Source organism: Brassica napus, chromosome C2, assembly GCF_020379485.1.
Source record: "Brassica napus cultivar Da-Ae chromosome C2, Da-Ae, whole genome shotgun sequence".
Lineage (NCBI taxonomy): Eukaryota > Viridiplantae > Streptophyta > Magnoliopsida > Brassicales > Brassicaceae > Brassica > Brassica napus.
Window position 1 is genome coordinate 3099875 of NC_063445.1, and position 24266 is coordinate 3124140.

At 34.5% G+C, this 24266-nt stretch overlaps 4 protein-coding genes across 7 annotated transcripts; 1 reads left to right on the top strand and 3 right to left on the bottom strand.

The window, feature by feature from the left end:
• Positions 1-774: 774 nt before the first annotated feature.
• Positions 775-8752, top strand: LOC125581291 (protein EXPORTIN 1A). The gene is made up of 32 exons (XM_048746422.1): positions 775-1081; positions 1316-1432; positions 1902-1994; positions 2082-2153; positions 2307-2414; positions 2486-2568; positions 2691-2829; positions 2946-3014; positions 3097-3174; positions 3329-3391; positions 3485-3529; positions 3639-3746; positions 3876-3974; positions 4115-4318; positions 4425-4484; positions 4698-4808; positions 5018-5115; positions 5252-5360; positions 5600-5665; positions 5754-5852; positions 5931-6011; positions 6086-6175; positions 6327-6412; positions 6508-6588; positions 6683-6865; positions 7027-7093; positions 7212-7322; positions 7443-7550; positions 7635-7772; positions 7867-8004; positions 8116-8220; positions 8304-8752. The coding sequence occupies exons 1-32, from the start codon at positions 983-985 to the stop codon at positions 8424-8426; spliced, it is 3231 nt and encodes a 1076-aa protein (XP_048602379.1). The 5' UTR covers positions 775-982; the 3' UTR covers positions 8427-8752.
• Positions 8689-10484, bottom strand: LOC106354433 (flavonol 3-O-glucosyltransferase-like). 3 transcript variants are annotated; one of them, XM_013794362.3, is made up of 2 exons: positions 9815-10484; positions 8689-9632 (listed from the first exon to the last, which is right to left on the bottom strand). In XM_013794362.3, exons 1-2 carry the CDS (start codon positions 10302-10304, stop codon positions 8749-8751), a joined length of 1374 nt encoding a protein of 457 aa, XP_013649816.2. In that variant the 5' UTR covers positions 10305-10484; the 3' UTR covers positions 8689-8748. The 3 variants fall into 3 exon arrangements, with proteins under 3 accessions (XP_013649816.2, XP_048602381.1, XP_048602380.1); XM_048746424.1 differs by having other exon boundaries at positions 8689-9635; positions 9815-10476; XM_048746423.1 differs by having other exon boundaries at positions 8689-9638; positions 9815-10475.
• Positions 10485-12789: 2305 nt separating this feature from the next.
• On the bottom strand, positions 12790-15981 carry LOC106354434 (serine/threonine-protein phosphatase 4 regulatory subunit 2-like). The gene is made up of 8 exons (XM_013794363.3): positions 15770-15981; positions 15111-15191; positions 14881-14929; positions 14682-14778; positions 14251-14303; positions 13524-13586; positions 13150-13420; positions 12790-13058 (listed from the first exon to the last, which is right to left on the bottom strand). Exons 1-8 carry the CDS (start codon positions 15895-15897, stop codon positions 12997-12999), a joined length of 804 nt encoding a protein of 267 aa, XP_013649817.2. The 5' UTR covers positions 15898-15981; the 3' UTR covers positions 12790-12996.
• Positions 15982-21193: 5212 nt separating this feature from the next.
• LOC106354430 lies at positions 21194-24208 on the bottom strand. Of its 2 annotated transcripts, none has more exons than XM_013794356.3 (6): positions 23912-24208; positions 23137-23581; positions 22895-23050; positions 22628-22813; positions 22271-22552; positions 21194-22194 (listed from the first exon to the last, which is right to left on the bottom strand). In XM_013794356.3, the coding sequence occupies exons 1-6, from the start codon at positions 24023-24025 to the stop codon at positions 21416-21418; spliced, it is 1962 nt and encodes a 653-aa protein (XP_013649810.2). In that variant the 5' UTR covers positions 24026-24208; the 3' UTR covers positions 21194-21415. The 2 variants fall into 2 exon arrangements, with proteins under 2 accessions (XP_013649810.2, XP_013649811.2); XM_013794357.3 differs by having other exon boundaries at positions 22628-22810; positions 23912-24201.
• Positions 24209-24266: the final 58 nt, after the last annotated feature.

Genomic DNA, 24266 nt, shown 5'->3' on the forward strand with positions numbered 1-24266 from the left:
TAAATAAAAAGCGTCTTGTTCCCATTGATTAACAATGACCACTAGCATCCAACCATTAAGAACCCAAAAAGATGACTTGGTCTTTATAATGGAAGGTTCTAATTTAAAACTAATTGATTATTAATAAATGAATTGACCTTAATCATAACATAATGATTATACTACAATATTAAATCTCATTAAATATAAATAAAAACTTGTTAACGATCCGTAGTTTTTTTTGTTGGCACCCATTTTTTAAGTTTAAATAGTAAGCGAGCTTAAATAAATCATTATAAAGAGATGTCCTGTCCAGCTAGGTCTGATCTATGAGAAAAAAAAACACTGTTACATCTTGTCTCCTTAGCGAAAGAGTTCTGGGTTTTGAATATACAAGCGATGCTAAACTTTAAGAAACCGCTCGTAGAAGTAAAAATGAAACTAATTTAGAGACAAAGGCCGACCAGTCGGTAGAGTTAGCAATCATATCTCAGCTTTTGAATTTAAAAGGTTCATAGTTATAACATTTTTATTGATTGTTTCAAAACATCAACAACCGATACAAACTGTGAAAACTGCGTTTACGGATCTAGCTGAAAAACCAGTCATGACCTAAGAAAACTTGTGTCCATCATCAAGAGAACGTCTTAAACAAGTGGTCTGAGAAGTATGTTTCAAATTCAAATTAATTACGAAACTAATAAATTAGTTTAAGAGAGGAATCCCAATAATTAATAAATAATTAATTAATTAGAGGTTAGAAAAGAAGATGAAACCAAAAATTCAAAGTCGCTCCTTTTCTCCCCGTCCCCTGCGTCAATTCTAAGCTGTCTCCTCTCTCTCTCTTTATATACTTCCTTCCTTCCTTTTCGCACTGTTAAACAATCCCAACTTCTCTCTCTAGATTCTCGTCTCCTTCCTCTCTCTCTCCTAGGGTTTCCGTCTCCTTCACTGTCAATAACCTATCGGAGAGCTCCGGAACACATTCCACCGCGACTTCGACATGGCGGCCGAGAAGCTTAGAGACTTGAGCCAGCCGATTGACGTCGGCGTGCTCGATGCCACCGTCGCAGCCTTCTTCGTCACCGGATCTAAGGAGGAGGTTGTTTCAATTTCTCTGGCTTCATCGTTTCGCCCGAGTTCTAGCATCGATTGGCTTAAATGAGTAGGGTTTAGGATTAGGTCGCTGTTAGGGTTTTAGCAGTGTGATGAATACGTTTGGGAACCTAATTCGAGTCGATTTCATCGTTTTAGGAGTGTGGCTTCAATCTATTAGGGTGCGTTTGAGTTGTTAATTTTGAATTAATCGAGACATTGCTCCTCAAACTATGTGCAGAGAGCTGCTGCGGATCAGATTCTGCGGGATTTGCAATCGAATCCGGATATGTGGCTTCAGGTTGTTCACATTCTACAGAACACAAAGAGCATGGACACCAAGTTCTTTGCCCTTCAGGTTAGTTTCTACCATTCTTGTATGCTATCTTTTTCATTAATTGTTTCTTGTTCATCTGCTGATACATCCTTGGCATAATGCTAAAATGATGTAATGCATGCAATGTTGTTCGAAACAAATAAAACTGCTAACAATCTAGTTGTGAGGCTCTTGCATCTGTTGACTATACGCATACTCTCATCGGATATGAAATTAGCTCTCTGAATATTTGTGTTTAGACTTTAGACCTGGATCAATGACTGTTATGCATTAACCTAGTTGTTGTCTCGTTTCTTTTAGAGAGATTTTGGTGTAGTGCATATGCTTATTTAGAATGGTTATGGCTTGTTAAATGTTTGGCATATTTTATTTGCTCTTATTAATCACTAATAATGCTTCCTGAAGTGGTTCCGTTCTTATCCAAGTGTCAATTAGAACTGTTCGTTGTAGTACTTAACAAACGAATACCCTTTTGTGATCCGCTTGCCAGGTTCTAGAAGGTGTTATTAAGTATAGATGGAATGCGCTGCCTGTTGAACAACGGGATGGAATGAAAAATTACATCTCGGAGGTCATTGTACAGGTATATACTTTTTGGATGCGTTGTGTTGTTCTCTGTATATAATTGGGGACTTATGGTAACTCCTTTGTTAATGATGTTTCCTTGCAGCTCTCGGGTAATGAAGCGTCTTTCAGATCGGAAAGGCTCTATGTCAACAAACTAAACGTTATCTTGGTTCAGGTATCTGCAGCACTGCCTGATAATATGCAATGCATTTACTTAGTTGCAGTTAGTCTATTTGGTTTTTGTACTAATGTTTATGGATTTGGTTTCAACACAGTTCATTCCACCCTGTTGATCTTCCGGCATAACATATATTCTGATATTGCACAGATAGTGAAGCATGATTGGCCGGCAAAGTGGACAAGCTTCATTCCCGATCTAGTTGCCGCTGCTAAAACTAGCGAAACCATCTGCGAAAATTGCATGATCATTTTGAAAGTAAGAATATTTACATGATTCTGTTATCAGTTATCACTTGAAGCAATAACATCTCTTCCTTCCTCTGTTAGCTCCTAAGCGAAGAGGTTTTTGATTTCTCAAGAGGAGAAATGACTCAGCAGAAGATTAAAGAGCTGAAACAATCTCTAAACAGGCATGTTAAACTTTCTGAAAATCTTATATTTAGTTTGTGAAATACTAAATCTTTATATTGTACATGTTGGCTAAGTAATCTCGTATCTATTATTTACCTCTTTGTGCTTTTTCTTTGTGCAGCGAGTTTAAACTCATTCACGAGTTATGCCTATATGTCCTCTCAGCATCTCAAAGACAGGATCTTATACGTTCAACACTGTCTGCGTTGCATGCCTATCTATCTTGGATTCCGTTGGGCTATATTTTTGAGTCTCCTTTGGTAATATACTCAAGATAAGAGGGACTTTGATGTCAATACACTTAAAATAAGATTGAGATCGATGTTAATTGGCCTCGTATTTATGTTGTTCTGATCTCTGTTTCGCTTGTTTACAGCTTGAGACCCTCCTTAGATTCTTTCCTGTGCCAGCATATAGAAATCTCACACTTCAATGTCTAACTGAGGTATTTCAATTTTGTGTACAGCTTTCTTATTGCCAGTTGAATGTGTTACTGAATTTTTATTGGCTTGAATTTTTTCTGCCAGGTTGCAGCTCTCAATTTCGGAGACTTCTACAATATCCAATATGTCAAGATGTACACCGTATTCATAGGGCAGCTGCAGGTATATTAGTTATCTTCTTGTATTATCATCTTTTTGCTCGTTGACATTCCGACTCTTCTAGTTTCATTTCTAGTCATTAAATGTATTAATTAGATCTATTCATGCTTTTATTGGCTTCTTGCCTGATGCTCTACACTTGTTCTCATTTTTGCAGACAATTCTCCCACCGAGTACAAATATCCCAGAGGCATATTCAAACGGAAGTGATGAAGAACAAGTAAGTATTTTCTCTGCACTTTGTTTCGATGCAGCCCGTTGATTTGAATAACTTACCAAGGTTATGATTCTGTGCGTCTTATGTCACCTTTAGGCATTTATCCAGAACCTGGCACTATTTTTTACTTCGTTTTTCAAGGTAAATCTTATACTTTGCTGAGTTACTGAAATTTTGTTCACGGTCTGTGTTTTAAAAGCACTCCACATCTATTTCTTAATTGTTTTGTATCTCTGCATTTTATATGCAGTTTCATATACGAGTCCTGGAATCAGCTCCAGATATTGTCGCCTTATTACTTACGGGTCTCGAATATCTCATCAATATATCATATGTTGATGACACTGAAGTTTTTAAGGTATGTAAATTGTGGTTACCAGTATTATTGCTATTAATACAGTTGTATATCGCGTTTTCCCCTTACAATACTCTTATGCTCTTTATCCGCCATCTGAAAAATGACGTTTTCTGCTTGCGTGTGGAGTAGGTTTGTTTAGACTACTGGAACTCATTGGTTCTGGAGCTGTTTGATGCACATCATAATTCGGATAACCCTGCAGCAAATGCAAATCTGATGGGATTACAGGTAGGATGGATTCCTTGACTAACGGATCATTTTTTTAATTCTTGCATAAGGTTGATACTACTTGTGTATATTGTATTAGTTAAACTTTCATTGCTTTTATTTTGGTTACTAACTTTAGACGTTAACTTGCATATTCCTAGATGTCTTTCATTCCTGGTATGGTTGATGGCCTTGGTTCGCAAGTCATGCAGCGGCGTCAACTTTACTCGAACCCTATGTCCAAGCTAAGAGGGTTAATGATTAGCCGTATGGCGAAGCCTGAAGAAGTGCTTATTGTTGAAGATGAAAATGGGAACATCGTCCGTGAAACTATGAAGGACAATGATGTTCTTGTTCAGTACAAGGTACTAGTTTCTTGCCCAGTTCATGTTACTTCTCTTCAGCTAGGTTAGACATATACCAGCAGTGCCTTGAATTCAGAGAAATTTTCTAACTCATACTAAATTGCAGATAATGCGGGAGACATTAATCTACCTGTCACACCTTGATCACGATGACACTGAGAAGCAGGTACGGTATAACCATGATGATACTGGTCTCTGCTTATTGATTTGTGAAATATATTGAAGATTAATATCTGGGATGTGTATGATCTAATGCTTATTGATTTGTGAAATTTTCTTTTTAGTGGACGTGTTATTAGGTTTTAGTTTCTCTGGTAGTTGTCTTTAGTTGATTTAATGCTATTTTGCTGACGTGAACTTCTGATTGTCTCTTTAAAAGATGTTGAAGAAGCTAAACAAACAATTAAGCGGGGAGGAATGGGCATGGAACAATTTGAATACATTGTGCTGGGCTATTGGGTCTATTTCTGGATCTATGGCAGAAGATCAGGTAAATTTCTTGTTAGCGCTTAGCCTAATTCCTGTTAAAGGGAAGTTCTTGTTGATACAGTTCCTTTCTTGTTAGCCTCAGGCATTTCATGATACTTCTCATGATTTATCAGTATCTGCTTCTTTGCTTCTTACTATGTTCTGGGATTGACTGTTCATTTCAACCGTGTTAATTCTGTGAGCTCCGTGTTTTCTTTTCCTTTTTTCCAGGAAAATAGATTTTTGGTGATGGTTATTCGTGATTTGTTGAATTTATGTGAGATTACCAAGGGAAAAGACAATAAAGCTGTCATTGCTAGCAACATTATGTAAGTTTGGTCCTTCATATTCTGCTGAATTTATTCCTAAGGATGTTGTATATCCAATATTTCTCAATAATGCACCAGATTTATGCATACTTAACTGAAACATATGGTCTCTCTGTTGTGCTTTGACATTGTTAAGGTATGTCGTTGGCCAGTATCCGAGGTTCTTAAGGGCCCATTGGAAGTTTTTGAAGACAGTTGTGAATAAGCTGTTTGAATTCATGCACGAGACACATCCTGGTGTTCAGGTAGTCTTCCAAACTTTTAATGTTCTGAGATACAGTTATCCTAAGTGTAAATTCACATAAAAAGAAACGGTATTCGCTGTTAAGAGTCCGGGATTAAGATTCATATAAGTTCTCGATTATTATCATATTGGTGGGAAATGAATGCTCATCTGTTCAAAGCTAGCATCCGATTCTTTTATGTTCCAAGCGTTCTTCCATATAATTTGCAGCTTTCTGATTAAAGATGCCTAACCTTTCAGGACATGGCCTGTGATACATTCCTGAAAATAGTGCAGAAGTGCAAGCGTAAATTTGTTATTGTCCAGGTTTGTATCGCTATGTTCAGTTCACCTTTCTTATCCTTCCATTGTCTTCTGAATGGGCGCCTAGTTATATAGTTCATTGTGCTTCCAGGTTGGAGAGCATGAACCATTTGTATCTGAACTTCTGTCTGGCCTTGCAACAACTGTTCAAGATCTTGAGCCTCATCAAATTCACTCATTTTATGAATCTGTAAGTTTTCCAGACGTGTGTCCAGTTTGGCAGCAGAGCTATTTCTTTTTTGGGATTTCATGGGTTCTCTGTATCCAGGTTGGTAATATGATCCAAGCAGAATCAGATCCTCAGAAGAGAGATGAATATCTACAGAGGTTGATGGCACTCCCAAACCAGGTATCTTAATAATCATGTGGCGTCTTAACCTTTGTTTACGTAGTTGGCTAAACATGTTCTGTGTTATGATGTAGAAATGGGCAGAAATCATAGGACAAGCACGCCAGAGTGTAGAATTCCTCAAGGATCCAGATGTGATACGCACAGTGCTTAATATCCTGCAGGTCTGATTTCTTACCTATATCTCATAATGCATTATTATATCATCACGTCAAATCATGTCATCTTAATAATCGACTTTGTGCATTTACTGGTGTTTAGATATATGATTTATTGCGAGGTGTAACTATTAACATGTTTTTTTTCTTCATGCAGACAAACACTAGTGCTGCTACTTCACTAGGAACGTACTTCTTATCCCAAATTTCCTTGATATTCTTGGATATGTTGAATGTGTACAGGTAAATACATTATTTTAGCTTTTACTAGTTATAGTACTCTTTCTTGTATTATATTAGTTGGGCGCTCATTTTATTTTTCTCCATGGCTGCACCAGAATGTACAGTGAGCTTGTGTCAACCAGCATTACTAGTGGGGGACCATATGCCTCCAAGACATCTTTTGTAAAACTCTTAAGGTTTGTTTTGTTGTATTCATCAGATACAGACGGTTCTTGATGCTATAGTTTTACAAACTGGCGTAACTATATATTGTAATGCTTTTCTGTACAGATCTGTCAAGAGGGAAACCCTTAAGCTGATTGAAACCTTTTTAGACAAAGCTGAAGACCAATCACACATAGGGAAACAGTTTGTGCCTCCAATGATGGAATCTGTACTCTGTGACTACGCGAGGAATGTGCCTGATGCTAGGGAATCAGAAGTTCTTTCACTTTTTGCAACGATTATAAACAAGTATGTCTCTTATTAGTAATTAAGGATGTGTACCACCTGCTTAATTATGGATTGTTTTCTTCCTAAGTATCATATGATATGTGCATAAATTCAAAAGTATTGCTACAAGATTTGATTTGGAAATTTACTTTCCTTAAAGCTGGCATGATTTGTTCTTTCAGGTACAAGGGGACAATGTTGGATGACGTGCCAAACATATTTGAAGCTGTTTTCCAGTGTACGTTGGAGGTAATAAAATTTTATGGACCGTTTCTTTGTTACCCACACTACAGACGAGGAACCTTAATGGAGGTGATGTATGCTTTGTATACTATATTGAAACTTTCCATTTTCCATCCTTTTGCAGATGATAACTAAGAACTTCGAAGATTATCCAGAACACCGCCTCAAGTTTTTCTCATTACTCCGTGCTATTGCTACATTTTGCTTCCCTGCCTTGATAAAGTTGTCAAGTCAGGTTGGTGAATACGTTTGGCATATATTTTTTCTTCGTGGGATCTAAGGAGCTTATGCGCCTTAGTTCAAGCCTTGATTCATCATTTGGATATCTTCCTTACTGTCTTGTCATTTGCATCAGCAACTGAAGCTAGTGATGGATTCAATCATCTGGGCATTTAGACATACCGAGAGAAATATCGCTGAAACTGGGCTTAATCTATTGCTTGAGATGCTGAAGAACTTCCAGGTTTGGTGTTTGATTCCTTGTTTTAGCTCTTTGGTTGTGGCTTATATTATTTCTTGGTCTAACATTTATCTCTGATTGTGACAGCAATCTGCGTTTTGTAATCAATTCTTCCGTTCTTACTTTATACAAATCGAGCAAGAAATATTTGCTGTTTTGACTGATACCTTTCATAAGCCTGGTTTCAAGCTGCATGTGTTGGTGCTGCAGCATCTGTTTTGCCTGGTAAAACCGTCTTTCCTCTGCCATCTTATCTTATCGTTGTCCTGGGAATGACTAGGTTTTGTACGCTTGGACATTTGTTGATTATAAATTTCAGGTTGAGAGCGGTTCTTTGACGGAACCTTTGTGGGATGCTGCAACGGTACCGTACCCGTATCCGAACAACGCTGCGTTTGTTCGTGAATACACAATTAAGCTATTGAGTTCTTCTTTCCCCAACATGACTGCAGCAGAGGTAAGTAAAAGCTTAAAATCTGCCAGATTTGCTTTCATCTTTTCGTTTTATGTTGTTCAAGATTCCTTTTTCTTTCTTTAAGTCTGATTTTGAATATCAATAATCATACAGGTCACACAGTTTGTGAATGGACTTTACGAGTCAAGAAATGACCCTTCTGAATTTAAGAAAAACATTCGTGACTTCCTTGTACAATCCAAGGAATTCTCCGCTCAGGTATAGTAACTTTTCTTTGAAGAAACAAGTCATTCAATTGCTTTAAATAACTCGAGTCAATTTTGTTGAATATAAACTTTCAGGATAACAAAGACCTCTACGCCGAGGAAGCTGCTGCGCAGAGAGAGCAAGAGCGTCAAAGGATGCTTTCGATTCCTGGTCTTGTTGCTCCTAATGAGATTCAAGACGAGATGGTAGACTCCTAAAGCAAAACAAGAAGAAGAAAGCTTTTTGGACACAGTGAAGAAAGAGTTGAGGAGATGACACTAGTTTCCCCTGACTGTATTTATCTCTGCTTCCTAATTCGACTTTGAGAATTGGAATAGCCAAGAAAACAGAGATCTTTTTGGGGTAACTTTAGTGTCTTGTTTGGTTAATTAATTTGGTTAATGTTGATTTGAAACTTAGGGCGCTTCTCTAGTTACATGGTTTGACCTTTTTTGAGTGTTTTTGTTAAATCGATTCGTGTTTTAGGTGCATGACAATGTTTTAACTCTGTTATTCTTACCATTAATACAAAATGTGTTTTTAATTTAAAGTGGTCACAACTGCTTCCAACAATCCTTTGAAATTCTCAACGGAGCTTCCTTTCTCAGAGACGGCTTCGTGAGCTTGTTCTCTAAGCTTCTCGGCATTGCTCTTCATCTTCTTACCATCATCTTGAACCAAAACTCGATCCAAACACTCCCCGAATCCATCTCTCGTGAAGACTCCATTGATAATCGTCATTCCAATCCCCCACACAGCCTCAACTGCTCTTCCGTTGAGTCTCTGATCCCCAAAAAACGGCCTGCAAATCATCGGCACACCTCCGGAAACACTCTCCAACACGGAGTTCCATCCACAATGCGTCACAAACACACCCGTTGCTTCGTGTTTCAGCAGCTCAACTTGCGGAGCCCATGGAACCACTATCCCTTGCTCCCTTGTCCGTTCCAAAAACCCTTTTGGTAACTGAGCCATGTTCTTCTCCTTAAGCGACCAAACAAACGGCACTTTGCTCGACTCCAACCCTTCCGCTATCGCCACAAGCTCTCCGGGAGGCGGCGTCATGACTGTACCAAAGCTAATGTACGCTACAGAAGCAGTCCTCTGCTTCTTGATCCAAGCCAAGCAACCGTGAGGATCGTCCACTAGAGCATCCGCTTGAGATGTAGATGATAACAACGCGAGAGGACCAATATTCAGATAACTTTTGAACTCGGACTTGAGGTTATTCGTCAGTGTATTATCTAACTCTTCAAATGAATTGATGAAAACCGCATCGGCACGAGGTAAAGCAAGACCCATTTTATGCAACGTGTCTGAGAAAACAGAGTCTAAGTTCCCAAACACAACTCCTTCCGGTGTGTCTTTTACTCTGATCTTCTCCATCCCTGAGATAAACCCTAGTGTCTCCTCCATACACCCATCTACTTTTGTAAAAAAGCAATCAAAATCATTACCACAAATATACATATAATCACTGCACATTCTTCAGAATCACAATTTTAGTAACCATTCCTTTTTTTAACTAAATAACTAATTTTCTTTTAAATGGATAACGACAAAAAAACACAAGTGGTAGTTTGGTTTTATTTTTTTTAATTATTACCATTCACACGTACGGATTGTCTGATGAGATCTGTGTAAAGATGAACAGACAGCGAGTTTGGTCCGGCTGTCCAAAACGCAACCCATGTCGCCTTCATCTCCGCCGCCATATCCGACGCGAACCAGAAGAACGCATCCGCCAGCATGCACGTCACTTTCTTACCGGCGTCATTCTCCGCCGACGCGATCGCTTCCCGGAAACTCTCCGGCGCCGCTACGAGAAACAGCTCGATCGCTTCCTGTGGTCTCCCGGAGAACACGTATCCCTCCGGGACGCCGTCGGCGACGTCGTGGACGTGGATGTTCGATGGGAGATCTGAGGGGAATAACGAGGAGTTGGATTGGGAGGTGTTGAAGAAGGAGAAGAGTGTTGAGGGAGAGGCGGAGGCGAGACGGCGCGTGACGGAGAGGAGAGGAGCGGCGTGAGTGCCGAAGGGGAAAGCGAGGACGGCTACGTGTGAGTCTGTGGTTGGCTGGTCGGTGTTGGCCATGGTGGGAGAGTACAATGAAGGAGACAAGAGAGAGAGAGAGATGAGAGATAGTGATAAATAGGAGAATGGAATGGCTGAGGATGAACCACCGAGCAAGTATAAAGCTCGTGATGGTGGTTGGTTGGTAATGGTAACACACACTCTCTCTCTTTCTCTCTCGTTGAACTTTCTTATATGTTTGACGTAACACAAATATATCATATTATATATTGGATAGAGTTTTCGACATTTGTTTGTTATTTCGAAATTGGTCAAAAGAACAAGATATTAATTTCCATGTTAGTGTAATGATTTTGTAAAAGGACATGTTTCTTCGTTTGTGCATATTATTTTTCGTTAAAACTATTATAAGATTTTCATTTAACAGGAGATTTGTTATCTATTTTTAGTAGGAAATCGAATACTTTAAACCAAAAAAGATGATTATCATTTCAGAAAAGGAAATGAAATGTCGGTGGTAGGATAAGTAGCATTCATAGTACGTAGTTAATGTTGATTGTTGAGTTTCTCGATGAAATGTTACTGTGTTTGGTATGGCCCCCTCCATGATAAAATAAATAGGAGTACGTAGTGGTAGGTAAAATTCGTGGTTCACATATCTCGTAAAGGCTCTGATGATCAGATGATGATATATGTGTGTGATTACGTTAGAGACCCAAACCCTAATTGCATATTTTGTCGGAAGCTGAATTAAATTCGAAATATATGATATGATTTGGGCCGGAAGCGTATGTAATGATACTTTTGTTTGATATAACGGGATGCCGGTAATACTATTAAAATGTGGCATACACGTGTTTTTTGTTTGGTAGTTACAAACATAAGTAAATGTTTTTTTTTTGTAGGTAACAGATCTCATATTATGACATTCAGTAATTGTCTTGGAGTACTCTCTATCTTAATTCTCGTTTCACTTGTGTAGTTAGAGTAAGAGCAACCCATCGAGGGTTTCTAACTTTCTAGTCTAGGATATCTAAAAGTACATTTATGTATGTATATATTATATAAGTGTGTAATTGTGGAGTTTTAAGTTTTAAGTAATTCAAAGTATCTAAATCTTTGAACCCCGCAGTTACATACACTCTTATATATATATATATATATATATATATACACTTTTAGATACCTTAAGATAGAAACTATCAATGGAGTTGCTCTGACAGGATGAGCAGAACAAAAAGCATGTGTATGGGTTCAATTATGTGAGAGTCTCTAGGAAAAAAAGTCTGCAAAAGAGATAAAAAAGCAATAACCAGCTCTTTTATATATGAATATTCTGGTGGGAAGACTTGTTCCTGAAATCCTTTGAATCTCTTTCAAATTATCTCCTCCAAATCAACCTTCTGTCGCCTGGTCTTCTCTTCGAATTCTTATTTTCTCTCCTTTTCTTCCAGAAGAAGTCGGTGGATGGCTGGTCGGTGTTGGCCATGGTGATTGGTAAGTACAATGAAGGAGACAAGGCAATAGGGAGATAAGCTAGTAATAAATAGGAGAATGGAATGGCTGAGGATGAACCACCGAGCAAGTATTGTGATGGTGGTTGGTAACACTCTCTCTTTGAACTTTCTTATGTTTGACGTGACAAAATATATCATATTATATAGAGTTTATTTGACATTTTGTTATTTCAAATTGGTTAAACCCCTTCCCCCCGAAAGGAGAGTATACCCGTTGAAAAGGATTATCCAAATTCGGAAAATGTTATGAGACTGAACCGGCAACCGTACTTCGTGCTAGAACAGGGAGCGGCTATTCTTTAAAGAATATCTACGAGAATAAACTGACAGCCTTTTTTATGGAAGAGAAAGAAAGAACAAGAGTAGTGTATTGATTTTGAAAAGGGACATGTTTCTTCGTTTGTACAAATATTTTTCATAACAGGAGATTTGTATACTACTTTAAGTAATCAATCGAATATTTTAAACTAAAAGAGTAAATATCATTTCAAAAACGGAAATGAAATGTCGGTAGAATGAGTACGTAGATAATGTTAAGTTTCTCGATGAAATGTTGCTGCGTTTTGGTATGACCCCTCTATGATAAAACAACATAAAAATAAATAGGAGTACGTAACTAGTAGTATGTTGTTGCGGTAGGTAAAATTAGTGGTTCGTAATCACTTGGAACTTCTCGTAAATTTAGTGTGTTATTATTGCCTTATTGGTTCCTCTGATATAGTATATACATTCTCGTTTTCGTTGCTTCTAACATGTTTGCTGACAGTTTCGAACCTTATTACGCATGATTCAGTGTTGAGAAAGTTGAGTACAAAAATGTGATGATCACGGTTTGGGATGTTAGTGGCCAAGAGAAACTGATCAAACCTCTTTGGAGGCATTACTTTAATAACACTTATGGACTTGTCACTTGTACGTTGTATATAGCTTCTCTTGCCTTTTCTGTGTTCTATCAAAGACCATAATATATATATATATATATATATATATATATATATATATATTTTTTGGTGGATTCATACAGGCAATTTCATTTCAAAATATTTTCCGTCTTTAAATTTGAGAATCGATCAACCTTATGATTCAGAAATCTACACACAAACAGCAGAAACCTTCATAAAACTAATACAGTGAAAGATGATCCAAGAATGTCTCCTCTTAGAACAAACATTATATTCGAGGTCAGTTTTCAAAGCTGATCATGTTCAAACTCTCGTCTCTCGAAGCATACAGGTTCAAGGCAACCGTGAATCTCCCTCCTCGGCAGCCATTGAATCCGATGATGGTTCTGCAGCATCTAGAGAAGATAAGAAAATTAAAAACTTGAAGACGATAAACAAGTACATGCCCAGGAAAATTATAAAACGAATAGAAGGACGTAAACTTACTGGTTTCACTTGGCTTCTCACTCTCACTAGCAGTCGTCGTTGTCTCTGATGGTTCATCGATAGTTTCCATGTCAATAGTCATTGCGTCATCAACATCTGCTTCTTCTACCTCTGTCATTATCTCGTCCTTGTCCCCTCCCACTGCTTCAATTCCATTTTGTGCCCAATTTGCTGCAGCCGTTCCTGTGTCTTCCGTTGCTGCGTTTGCATTCTCAGTGGTTTCTAATTGTGGGTCCGTGCTGATGGATAGCATAGAAGTAACCAATAGATTCTGCAAAGAATGTCCAAGAAAATCAACAAAGAAATGTTTATATCATCAGCAGGTATAACATCAGGATTCACGAAGGTAATCAATCATTTCATATATGTACTACCTTTTCTAAAGCAAGAGCGAGCTTTGAGAGCTTTGGGTAGATACTCCTTGCAGCCAAAAGGATCTGTTGAACACAAATAAACCAACAAGCTTTCTGGTTATGAGCTTATATAACAAATAAGAGAGGATGTTTTATACTCCCTCTGTTTTTTAAAGATGGATGTTCTAGAGAAATATTTTGTTTCCAAAAGATATATTTTTCATGTTTTCAAAGCATATTTTGTCAACTAATAATGAAAAATTGTGTGTTTCAAAAATATTAATTACATTTCTTTTAATTCTATTGGTTTAAAAATATAAGAAATATAAAGTTACAAAAAACTATGCATTAATAACTAAGTTTTAATATGGTTTCTTAATAAGTGTGAAAATCCTAGAACATTCATCTTTAAAAAACAGAGGGAGTATGACACTAGTATAGCATACGTTGACAATTACAGCTTTTACAAGAGTTACAAATGGCTATTGTATGGTCTGCTGGTGTAGTAAGACGAGACGAAACTTTTAAACATAGAACAATCCTGGTATACCATAGAATTTTAAGGAAATGAGTTGGTCTAGCAATCGATGAGGATGTAGAACAACAGAATGAAGGTGTGCAGTCGACTGATTCTTTTTCATTTACACTACCACGCAAGTGATTTTTTCTATTAAATCATGGTGAGTTAATAAGAACGTGATATCTCCTACACTGAAGTAAATCACGATGAGCAACCACATTTACTTACCTCACAGAGTCTCTGCAGAGTAAATGGAGGACCTTCGTCGAAATTAAGAAGGGCTACAAAACAAGACAAGAACAAATCAAAGGTCTGTGTAAAAAAAAAAAGAACAGACAGAGTTGTAAAAGCATATATAAATTTGGAAAGGGTCAGAAGTCAGAACAACAAGAACCAGCTTTAACAACTGGAATGTATATCCCCTGACACAAGTCTCAGCATATGTTTTCATACGATTACAAACCAGCATTTCGTTTACACAAGTTAATTTACTGATTCTTTGCAGAGCGTTTAGTGATGATAATTTCGAGAAAAGAGGATTATTGGAGTTATAGCTAGTCGAGATATGTAACCCTTGAAGATTAAGCCCAAACGCTAATCTACAATACTTTTTTTTTTGCAACCAAAGCAACTAAACTAACAAATGAGTAGATATTGACCTTCATCCAATCGATTAACGAGCTGTGAATACGTTTCTCCTAGCGCTTCCTTTTGTTGTTCGTCCGTTATCTTTGCTTCAGGGTATTCTGACAGAACCTTTAGAGCGCACCATATAGAAAGTGAGATACAGTAATCATCGGGATGACTGTAGAATGATAATATCTATTCTAAGCATAATGCTAGTATACCTGAACATACCTTCTTCAACCACCACGACAGCATTCCCTTCAGTTTCTCCCAGTCCTGCCTGTAGTAAGTATTACAAGGTAAGATAGTAGTCAACAATAATGTAGGTATCAAGACCCTTAAACCTAGAATTAGTCAGAAAGAAAGCCACTCATAAACTCATTTTTAACTCTCTATATACACCAAAACACAATCGGTAAGGATAAGATACGATGCCAGTTATTAAAAAAAGTGGCATTTACCAGAACTTTCCCGTTGATGCTACCGCTTCTAATGTACCCTTTACTTCTTCCTCAGACATTTCTGCTTCCTGCACAGCCACTCTGCAATAACAATATCAACCTGTTTTAGCAAAGAAACTAGATAATATGAAATTAGTGAATTGACACCTGAATAAAAATAAAAATCTGGGAAGAGAACCACCAACACTAAGAAATTATGATGGTCAAACACAGAGACATCAATGGAATCATAACAAATAATGAAGATGTATGAAGCTAGAACTCGTGACCTCCTCATCTTGCAACCAACGCAGCCAATGGTGAACCAAATATAATAAACCTGAGTGTGATGTTCTTGCAACATCCTAAATATACATACAAGATCACGATACAAAGCTTAAACCAGATCTAAACCTAGAACTTGTGGCATCATCTTGCAACCAGCATATATAAAGCGTAAATCAGATAACCTAGATCCGGAGCCTAACATCGAAGACGTAGAGGTTACTCGTCGATTCGATTCGATTCGATTCGAAACGGAACATTTCTTCATATACAACTCAAGTACACTATACGAACTAGCATATCTACACTTAGGGAGACTGGTAGAGAGAAATCAAGAGCACAAGCAAGCAAGAGTGATGGAATCTATGATTACGAGAGCAAAGAAAGAAACGTACGGATGCTCGATGCTTTGGGGGAGTAAGGCGTGATCCTGGAGAGGAGCACCGTCACTGGGAGGAGGAGGAGGAGGGACGGAGGAAGTGTCGGGAGCTTCATGATGCGATGATGATGATTGCATCTCCATTTTTTGGCTTCAAGAGCAATCTCCGAGTACTAGCCCTAAAAATCCTGAAAGCCGGGTAAAGAGGCGGAGGCGTTTTCAATTTCGTGTTTATATATATATATATATATATATTACATAATTAGAATATATTTTTAAAGTTACTTATATATTTAAATGTTTATAACTATCTTAAATATAACAATTTGATAGTTTTCATGCTGTAAGTTAATTGATTATTTCAAATCATCACATATATTTGGTATTTTTTATTATACATATTTTAAAATTATTTTTTATTCAATTATTATGATCCTGATCCGTAATTTAAAGTGCTAGATTTCCTTTATCAGTATTTTTTATGTTTATTCATTTAAGATAATAACTATATATATATATAAAAGTTTAAGATAAGTTAATTTTATACATGAATTATCTAATTTACTAATATTAACCCGTTCTACCAACATATAATATTTCTAGCATAAATTTTTAATGTTTGTCAAAATAAAATATATTAATTTATCAATTTAAAATAATTTTATCATATTTAGTTAAATACAATTTTTTATTTTAAAATGATAGATATAACTATAAAATAGTAAAATTTGATATAATGTTTTTCATTTTATAAAACATAACTGATTATTTGTATAATAAAATTAATATATAATAATATATATATATTAATGTATAATAACATTAATTTTATTACTAATTACAAAATTAGAGAAAATATTTATATACAATTTTTGATAATTAAGATATTGTTATAACGTTTTTCAACACATTTGTTAAGAAAATTAAATATTTATATTTATATTTTAAATTAAAAGATATCAAATTATATTATGATTTCAGCAGTTAAAAGATTATATATTAGCATTAAGGAAATACATTTACTACAAATTTTAAATGATGATTCAAATAAAAATATCACATGAATCAAGGTGAGTTTGTTAACCAATCCGGGTTTTTAGGAGTCGATGTTATATTAGGAATGATATTATTAATCCATATTATTAGTAATAAATGAATGATAACTGATTTTTAGGGAGGGTCAATTTTTTAAAAAATCATACATGAATCAAAGTTGTGACTTATGTTTTAATATATAAGATTAGTATATATTATAATATATATGTGTTTATCAATTTTTAAAACATAATAAGCTTACTGTATATTTTTTTTCATTGAATAGATTGTTTCATACTTTCACATGTATTTGTATCTTCTTCTTCTATATATATATATTTTCGGATTATTATTTCATTATTAAAATCATAACTATATATATAAAGATTAGTAAAATATTGTTTTATTGTTATATTCAAAGATATTGTAATATTTCACAAATTTAGAAAGTTTTTAAGAAATTAAAATTTTCGTTTCAAAGATTTATATTATCGAGTAAATAATTAAACATTTATTTTTTGTTTAGTTTTTAAAATAAACTATATAGTTTAAAATTTGTTTTTATTGGTTTAATGTATTAAAGATTAATCATTGTTAGATAATATGATTTTTGTTATTTAACAAAAAAATCTTTATAATTTTAAAAGTTAACTTCGAAAAATATTTAAATATTCAGCATATAGAGGTATAATATTACAATATTAAATTATATTTATTTTATTTATACTATATATAAATCCAATGAATCATCTATTGTTTAAATTTAATTATTGATAGCCCAATAAAAATTTCTTGTAGACCCAAAATTTAAATTATAGAATTAGATATTAAATGTAACATAACTTTATAGGAATAGGTCCATTAAGTCCATTTTTTAAAAAATCACACATGAATCAAAGTTGTGACTTCTCTTTTAATATATAAGACTAGATTTTGACCCGCGCTTTCAAAGCGCGGGATTATTTTTAAAACATTCCAAATTTATTTGATATAAATTTGTATTTTAATTGTATCTACACTTAGATATTACAAAATTATATTCAATGTTTTGAAATTCGACCCGACCCGCAGTTAAATTGCCAAATTCGGTGGTTCATATGTAATCCATTTTAGTTTTCTAAAAAAAACTGTTATTTAAAAATTCTATAAAACCCGTAACAACCGATAAAACCCGAGATCTGTTTATCGGTTGAACTGATAGATGACCCAATATGTAATCCGGTTTGATTTATTATTATATTTAGAGTATTGTAATATATATTCATGAACGTTCAGATGAATAGTGAATATATTATAAAATTGATATTTCAATTTTAATATAATTTTAGTCCAACTAAAATTTCATCTTGTTAATGGATTAATATTTGAGCGGATGCATACTAAAAATAAAATAGATTTGAGCATCAATAATGTGTATACGTCTATTACAAATTAATGATTTACGTTTGCAAAAAAAAATATAATTGTTTATTTAGTTAGTTTACTTTTGTTATTCACATATTATTAGATACTTTTTGATGTTTTGTCTATGACTTATTTTAAATTTAAAAGTTAATTTCATTATTCGCATTAAAAATGTAAATATTTATTATTTTAATTTTGATATATATTTTTATTATATTTAGTTCTTAATTTTTATAATTTATAGATATAATTATATTTTTAAACAATTAAAATATTGTGTGTTCAAATAAAAAAAATTAAAATATTGACTCTTATTCTCTGGCTTCGATTTATGTTAATGTAATGTTTTATGATATATTTGTGTTAATATATTTGTTCAATTGGTTTATATTTGATATATAGATTACATGTTTTTTTGAGTAACCCGTAAAAAATATAGTCATTAAACTATCAATGGTAACATGTTTCATCATATAATTACTATTAATATTTATTTTATAATATATATTTATATATATATATATTAATACTCCAACTATAAGAATTATATTTTTATGTATTTTGTGAGGGTTTTGAACAATTTGTTTTTTTTTTTGCATTTGGATTAATATATAGTTGTATATATATGAATGAATAGATATATATATATATATATAATTATTTATTACATTAATAACTAAAATATAATTGATTAGTTAGTTAGTTCCTTAATTTTAGGTATAATATATATTTAACACTTAAATTAGATATGAGTAGAAATAATAAGAAATATAATTAAATATAATGGTCCAACCTAGACTATTTGTAAGTAGATAAAATTTGCTTCTGTTTTAATAGTATTGATTTTTATGTATTTTGTGAGGGTTTTGAACAATTTGTTTTTTTTTTTTGCATTTGGATTAATATATAGTTGTATATATATGAATGAATAGATATATATATATATAATTATTTATTACATTAATAACTAAAATATAATTGATTAGTTAGTTAGTTCCTTAATTTTAGGTATGATATATATTTAACACTTAAATTAGATATGAGTAGAAATAATAAGAAATATAATTAAATATAATGGTCCAACCTAGACTATTTGTAAGTAGATAAAATTTGATTCTGTTTTAATAGTATTGATATGACACTATTAAACTTTTTAAACCATAAAACTTGATAGCTTTTGTATGTATTTGTATACAAAGTTTATTGAATTTAACATACATCTTTCAAGTAAAGATCCGTCCATGTAAACAAGGAACCTATATATATATATGTATAAAAGTTATACTTTCTCTCCATCTTTCTTTCCTATTATTATCGATATCAATATCCACTATTTTTCAAAGATCCAAGACCTAAGTCCATATCGTCCAGCTTCTTATTAGTTTGAACCCTTTAATTTTTTTGAAAGAATACATTGTTACGTCACTGACATTTAATTTTAATTTTAATATTATTTATTTAAATTAAAAATCATAATTTTCCATATATTAATGATGATTGATACTATCCAGTTTTTTTTTGTAAATAATATTAATTCTATTTTGAAAATTATACTCTTCATTTAATTTGAATATCATTTTTCGTACATAGTATTATTTAACGATCGAATATGAATATATACATAAAAAATTTTAAAAATAATATTAACTATATCATTTTTTACATTATATCGATATGCTAATTTCTAATATTTAAAAATATTTTAAAGTATATCATAAAATAAAATTTAGATATAAAATAAATAAAAATACATATCATAAGTTATTAATAACAAAAAGAAGTTAATACTTTAATATCAATAAATTTTGCTTTTTCTATTACCATTATTTCATTTTTTCCAAATGACATAATAAATCAAAGTCTAAGAAATTACAAGTTTTTTTTCACTTTTATATAATATTAAAAGGATGAGTTATTTAATAAAAAATTTAAAATATTATCATATTTGGGTATAAAATGGACACAGTTTAGAAAGTTCATGCATTAAAATGGACAAAATAATTATTAATATTTTTGATTAAATACAAAAGTTTGGGTATAAAATGGACACAGTTTAGAAAGTTCATGCATTAAAATGGACAAAATAATTAGATGGAATATTAAAGTGGGTTGTGAAAAAGTTTGGGTATTAAAAAGCTTAAAAATATTTAGTTGGCTATTTTTATGGAATTTTCCTTTATAGAAATAATTGAAGCGATGATAATTAAATCTCCCAAGAAATTGGGCTTCAGCCTGTCTACAAAAATCAAGTCTCTCCGTCTAAACCTTCAAGAAGAAACATAGGCCATGACGTAAGCTCATTAGCCACACCCGCATTCAAAAAGAAGACCTTTATCACTAAAACACACAAATACGCACAGAAAGTAGAAACCAAGATTCAATTATACAACAACTCAGAAACCATGTCAGCCAATCTACATTCACTTAGCAAGGATTCAAATCGATTATAAGGAGATATAATCTGCAAAAAAGTTCCAAAGCTACTCTAAAGAAGAAGAGCATAAGCCATGAACCACAACACTTGAGCTACAAAAAAACAAGAAAATATAAAGAAGAAGAGCATAAGCCATGAACCACAACACTTGAGCTACAAAAAAACAAGAAAATAAGCTCATTAGCCACACCCACATTCAAAAAGAAAGACCTTTACCATCCACAAACACATACGTACATAAAGTAGAAACAAAGATTCGATTTTTCTTAACAATTCAAAAAACGTAATTCTAAACACATCATTTATGTAATAGTTAGTGGGCCCCTTTATTTTTCATTGGTCAGTAACCCGTAAGATTCAATTTTACAAAACAAGATTCAGTTTTTTTTACTGTACAGTATATCTATGTAAAAAAAACTGAATCTTGTTTTGTAAAATTGTTCAGTATTGATGCATTCCTCAAGCTTCAGTATACATAGTGAATCGTGAGTTACGGAGACCAAATCTATTGAAACTGATATAGATAAGTGAAAGTGATAATAGATAATAGTGAGACTGAAGCTCAGGTCACAAGAAAAAATTATACTTTGTTTTTATATTGATAAAAAAAAAGATCAAAGATCTTTACCAATTTTGTTTCTTAATTTGAAAAAAAAAATTCTTAATTTGAAATTTTGTTCGAACCAAAATTATCATCATCAAACGAAACACATAGATTTTCATTTTTTTTCTGTTTGAGATAACATCAACAACAAGATAAACGCATTGTTGAATCACCGTTTCACCACACTACTCTGTAATCTGATTATTACCAGGCAACATCTGCAATGCTGTTCTGTTGTTACTGCCCTTTATAGAAAGCTCCTTCACCAGCTTCACAAGTTGCCTTATGCTAACATCTTTCAAGTTCTCTTCATCGAACTCCACCTTCTTCTTCTGCTTCTTAGCCTCAGCGTTGATCTCTCCATTGTCACTAACACTCACCATCATCTCCATGTTGTTCTCCTTGTTATTGTTGTCGACACTGACCAGCTTCATAGCCGAGTTCTTCGATGGGGTTGTTGCTGCTGACATGTTTGGTCTTGGAAACTGAGCTGAGATTGATTCTGCTGCGAATGGAGATAGTGGAGCTGTTTTGACTTCAGACTCTTCCAACAGAAGCAAAGGAGAAGATGGAGCAGTTATAGAACCTTCGGATTCAGATAGAATCATCTCTTCCTCAGCGATATCAGATCCCTGTACGGCTTGGTTTGAATCAGCCTCAGAGATAGTGTCATCTGAGTCAACACCAGAATCATCTTCTTCAGATTCAGTTTGGTCCACCATTGTAGCTTCATCAAAAGTGTTGATTTTCACATTCTTTGAATCATTCCCCTGAATTTCCTTTTCTGTTTCTTGGTGGCTGGCTTGGTTTGAATCAGCTTCAGAGATAGTGCTGTCTGAGTCAACAACACCAGAATCTTCTTCTACTGGTTCAGTTTCTAAATCACCATCAGCTTGGTCAACAACTGTTTCTTCATGGAAAATGTTGACTTTCTCAGGCTCGAAAGCTTGAATGTCCTTCAACTCTGCGAAAGAAAAGACATTTTGGCTTATGATATGTAAAACTAGAGAAATGGTTACGGCTCTTTAGTTGTTGCATACCTTTGTTATCATTGTTTGTCTCGGTGTTGGCATGTTCCAAGACAGGAATCTCACCAAGATCAACACAATGATCAAGACAGGGATCATTCCCCTGAATCTCCTTTTCTGTTTCTTGGTGGCCGGCTTGGATTGAATCAGCTTCAGAGATAGTGTTGTCTGAGTCAACACCAGAATCTTCTTCTTCTGGTTCAGTTTCTGAATCACCATCAGGTTCGCCGACAACTGTTTCTTCATGGAAAATGTTGACCTTCTCAGGCTCGAAAGCTTGAATGTCCTTCAACTCTGCGAAAGAGAAGACATTTTGAATTATAATATGTAAACAAGAAAAATGGTTAGTTTACTTTATTCGTTGCATACCTTTATTATCATTGTTTGTCTCGGTGTTGGCATGTTCCAAGACAGGAATCTCATCAAAATCAACACAATTCTCAAGAATCTCCTCGTCAGTTTCCTTCTTCTCTGCACCTTCCTCACAAATAGCTTCATTAGTCTGCAATGTTTCTTCTTGTTTGTCTTCTTGGACTAAATTTTTCTCTGATTCTGCTAAAGAAAGCCATGTAATTTAGAAATGCAAAACAAGAGAATAACAGACAACATTATTTTGTACATGAATGCTTGCATTACCTTTTTCATCAGTCATAACTTCCATGGTCTCAGTGTTTTCAACAGATATCTCAAGACCTTCAATCACTTGGTCACTGTTCTCCCATTCTTTCTCCATGGAAGCACTTAAATCTCTTCCTGGGACAACTTCAGCTTCCTCACTTCTCTCCTCTGAACCTACATATTACCACATAAACGCATTATAGACCAACCAATTCACCTAATGCACAAGCATCATAAGAGAGAAGGCTTTTGTATCTTACCATCCAAATTCTTCTCCTGAGCAGATACTTTTTGCTCTGTTTCTTTAGTCATCAAACTCAAATCAGCCATACATTTCTCCAACAGCCTGGTTGATCTCCTCGTGCTGTAAGCCGACTGCACCAACTCACCCTTCTTACTCTCCTGAACTTTACTCTTACAAGAAGCTGCCGCTGAAGCCTTTCTTGTGCTCCGTGCCGCAGGAGTTTTCGCCACACTGGCTTCAAACTTGACATTGTTAGTCTTCTGTTCTTGTTCCATTTCTCCATCAAGAGACTTGCTCTTCAAACGGTTCACCAACTGTGATGATGACTGAGGCTCAGCCTTCATCGCCGTCTTCCTTCGAGTTGTTCTGGTTACAGTACTCTGCGGGAGCTTGGCTACACTGGCTGGAGACTGAAGAACATTGGCGTCGTTCTGGTTCATGTATTCATCAAGACCTTCAACCTATCAATCCCAAAGAATCATTAGTGATGCGAATACACATTGTTATCATAGAATCTCAATCACTTTGAGGCATGAGTCTTATTAGATCCGATCATGAACGATCTCAATCAAATCAGGCAGCGATCATCCAGAACAAACAAAAAAAAACTGAGATCTAGAATCATCGAGAGAAAATCTAAGAGTAGTTCTCGCTCCTATTCGATTCCGACTAACTAAACGATCAGATCACGATCTCAATCAGCTCCGGTTCATATTACATTGAATCAGCTACAGTATTTGACGAAATCGATCTTCGTTTGAAGATGACGATGCAAGTGGAAGGAAACTTACGATCTCAAGAGATTTGAGAGCATCGGCCATGGCGAGATTGGTCATGTTGGCTGGGATCTTGTTCCTCTTGCAGAGAAATTGAAGGTCTCTTCTGAGAAGGCTGTGGAAATCCATCTTCGCGAGAGCTTGAGTGAGTGATTGGGAGAGAGAGATAGTGACAGAGAAAACAAGATGTTTTGTGATTTGCTTATAAAATCGGAGGATAAGACCGTATTTATATCTTCTATAACGAAGAGATGCCAATGAATGTAACCTTAAGATTGGAAGTGAACGTTGGGAGCGGTGGTTTTTGAATTTTGAATTTTCTGGAAATTAATATTTTTCTTTATTTAGTCATCTTTTTGTTTACACTCTT

Bases quoted from the DNA above. Each gene is read 5' to 3' on its own strand.
- LOC106354434 (XM_013794363.3), bottom strand. From the start codon at position 15,897: ATGGAGATGCAATCATCATCATCGCATCATGAAGCTCCCGACACTTCC. The intron at 15,192-15,769 runs GTACGTTTCTTT...TTGTTATTGCAG, and splicing joins CCCCAAAGCATCGAGCATCC to AGTGGCTGTGCAGGAAGCAG. The intron at 13,421-13,523 runs GTAGTACATATA...CATTCTTTGCAG, and splicing joins TCGCTCTTGCTTTAGAAAAG to AATCTATTGGTTACTTCTAT.
- LOC125581291 (XM_048746422.1), top strand. From the start codon at position 983: ATGGCGGCCGAGAAGCTTAGAGACTTGAGCCAGCCGATTGACGTCGGC. The intron at 1,433-1,901 runs GTTAGTTTCTAC...TCCGCTTGCCAG, and splicing joins CCAAGTTCTTTGCCCTTCAG to GTTCTAGAAGGTGTTATTAA. The intron at 5,361-5,599 runs GTAGTCTTCCAA...CTAACCTTTCAG, and splicing joins AGACACATCCTGGTGTTCAG to GACATGGCCTGTGATACATT.
- LOC106354433 (XM_048746423.1), bottom strand. From the start codon at position 10,304: ATGGCCAACACCGACCAGCCAACCACAGACTCACACGTAGCCGTCCTC. The intron at 9,639-9,814 runs GTAATAATTAAA...GCTTTTTTACAA, and splicing joins ACAATCCGTACGTGTGAATG to AAGTAGATGGGTGTATGGAG.
- LOC106354430 (XM_013794356.3), bottom strand. From the start codon at position 24,025: ATGGATTTCCACAGCCTTCTCAGAAGAGACCTTCAATTTCTCTGCAAG. The intron at 23,051-23,136 runs GTAAGATACAAA...GGTAATATGTAG, and splicing joins TCAGGAGAAGAATTTGGATG to GTTCAGAGGAGAGAAGTGAG. The intron at 22,553-22,627 runs GTATGCAACGAA...TCTCTTTCGCAG, and splicing joins GACAAACAATGATAATAAAG to AGTTGAAGGACATTCAAGCT.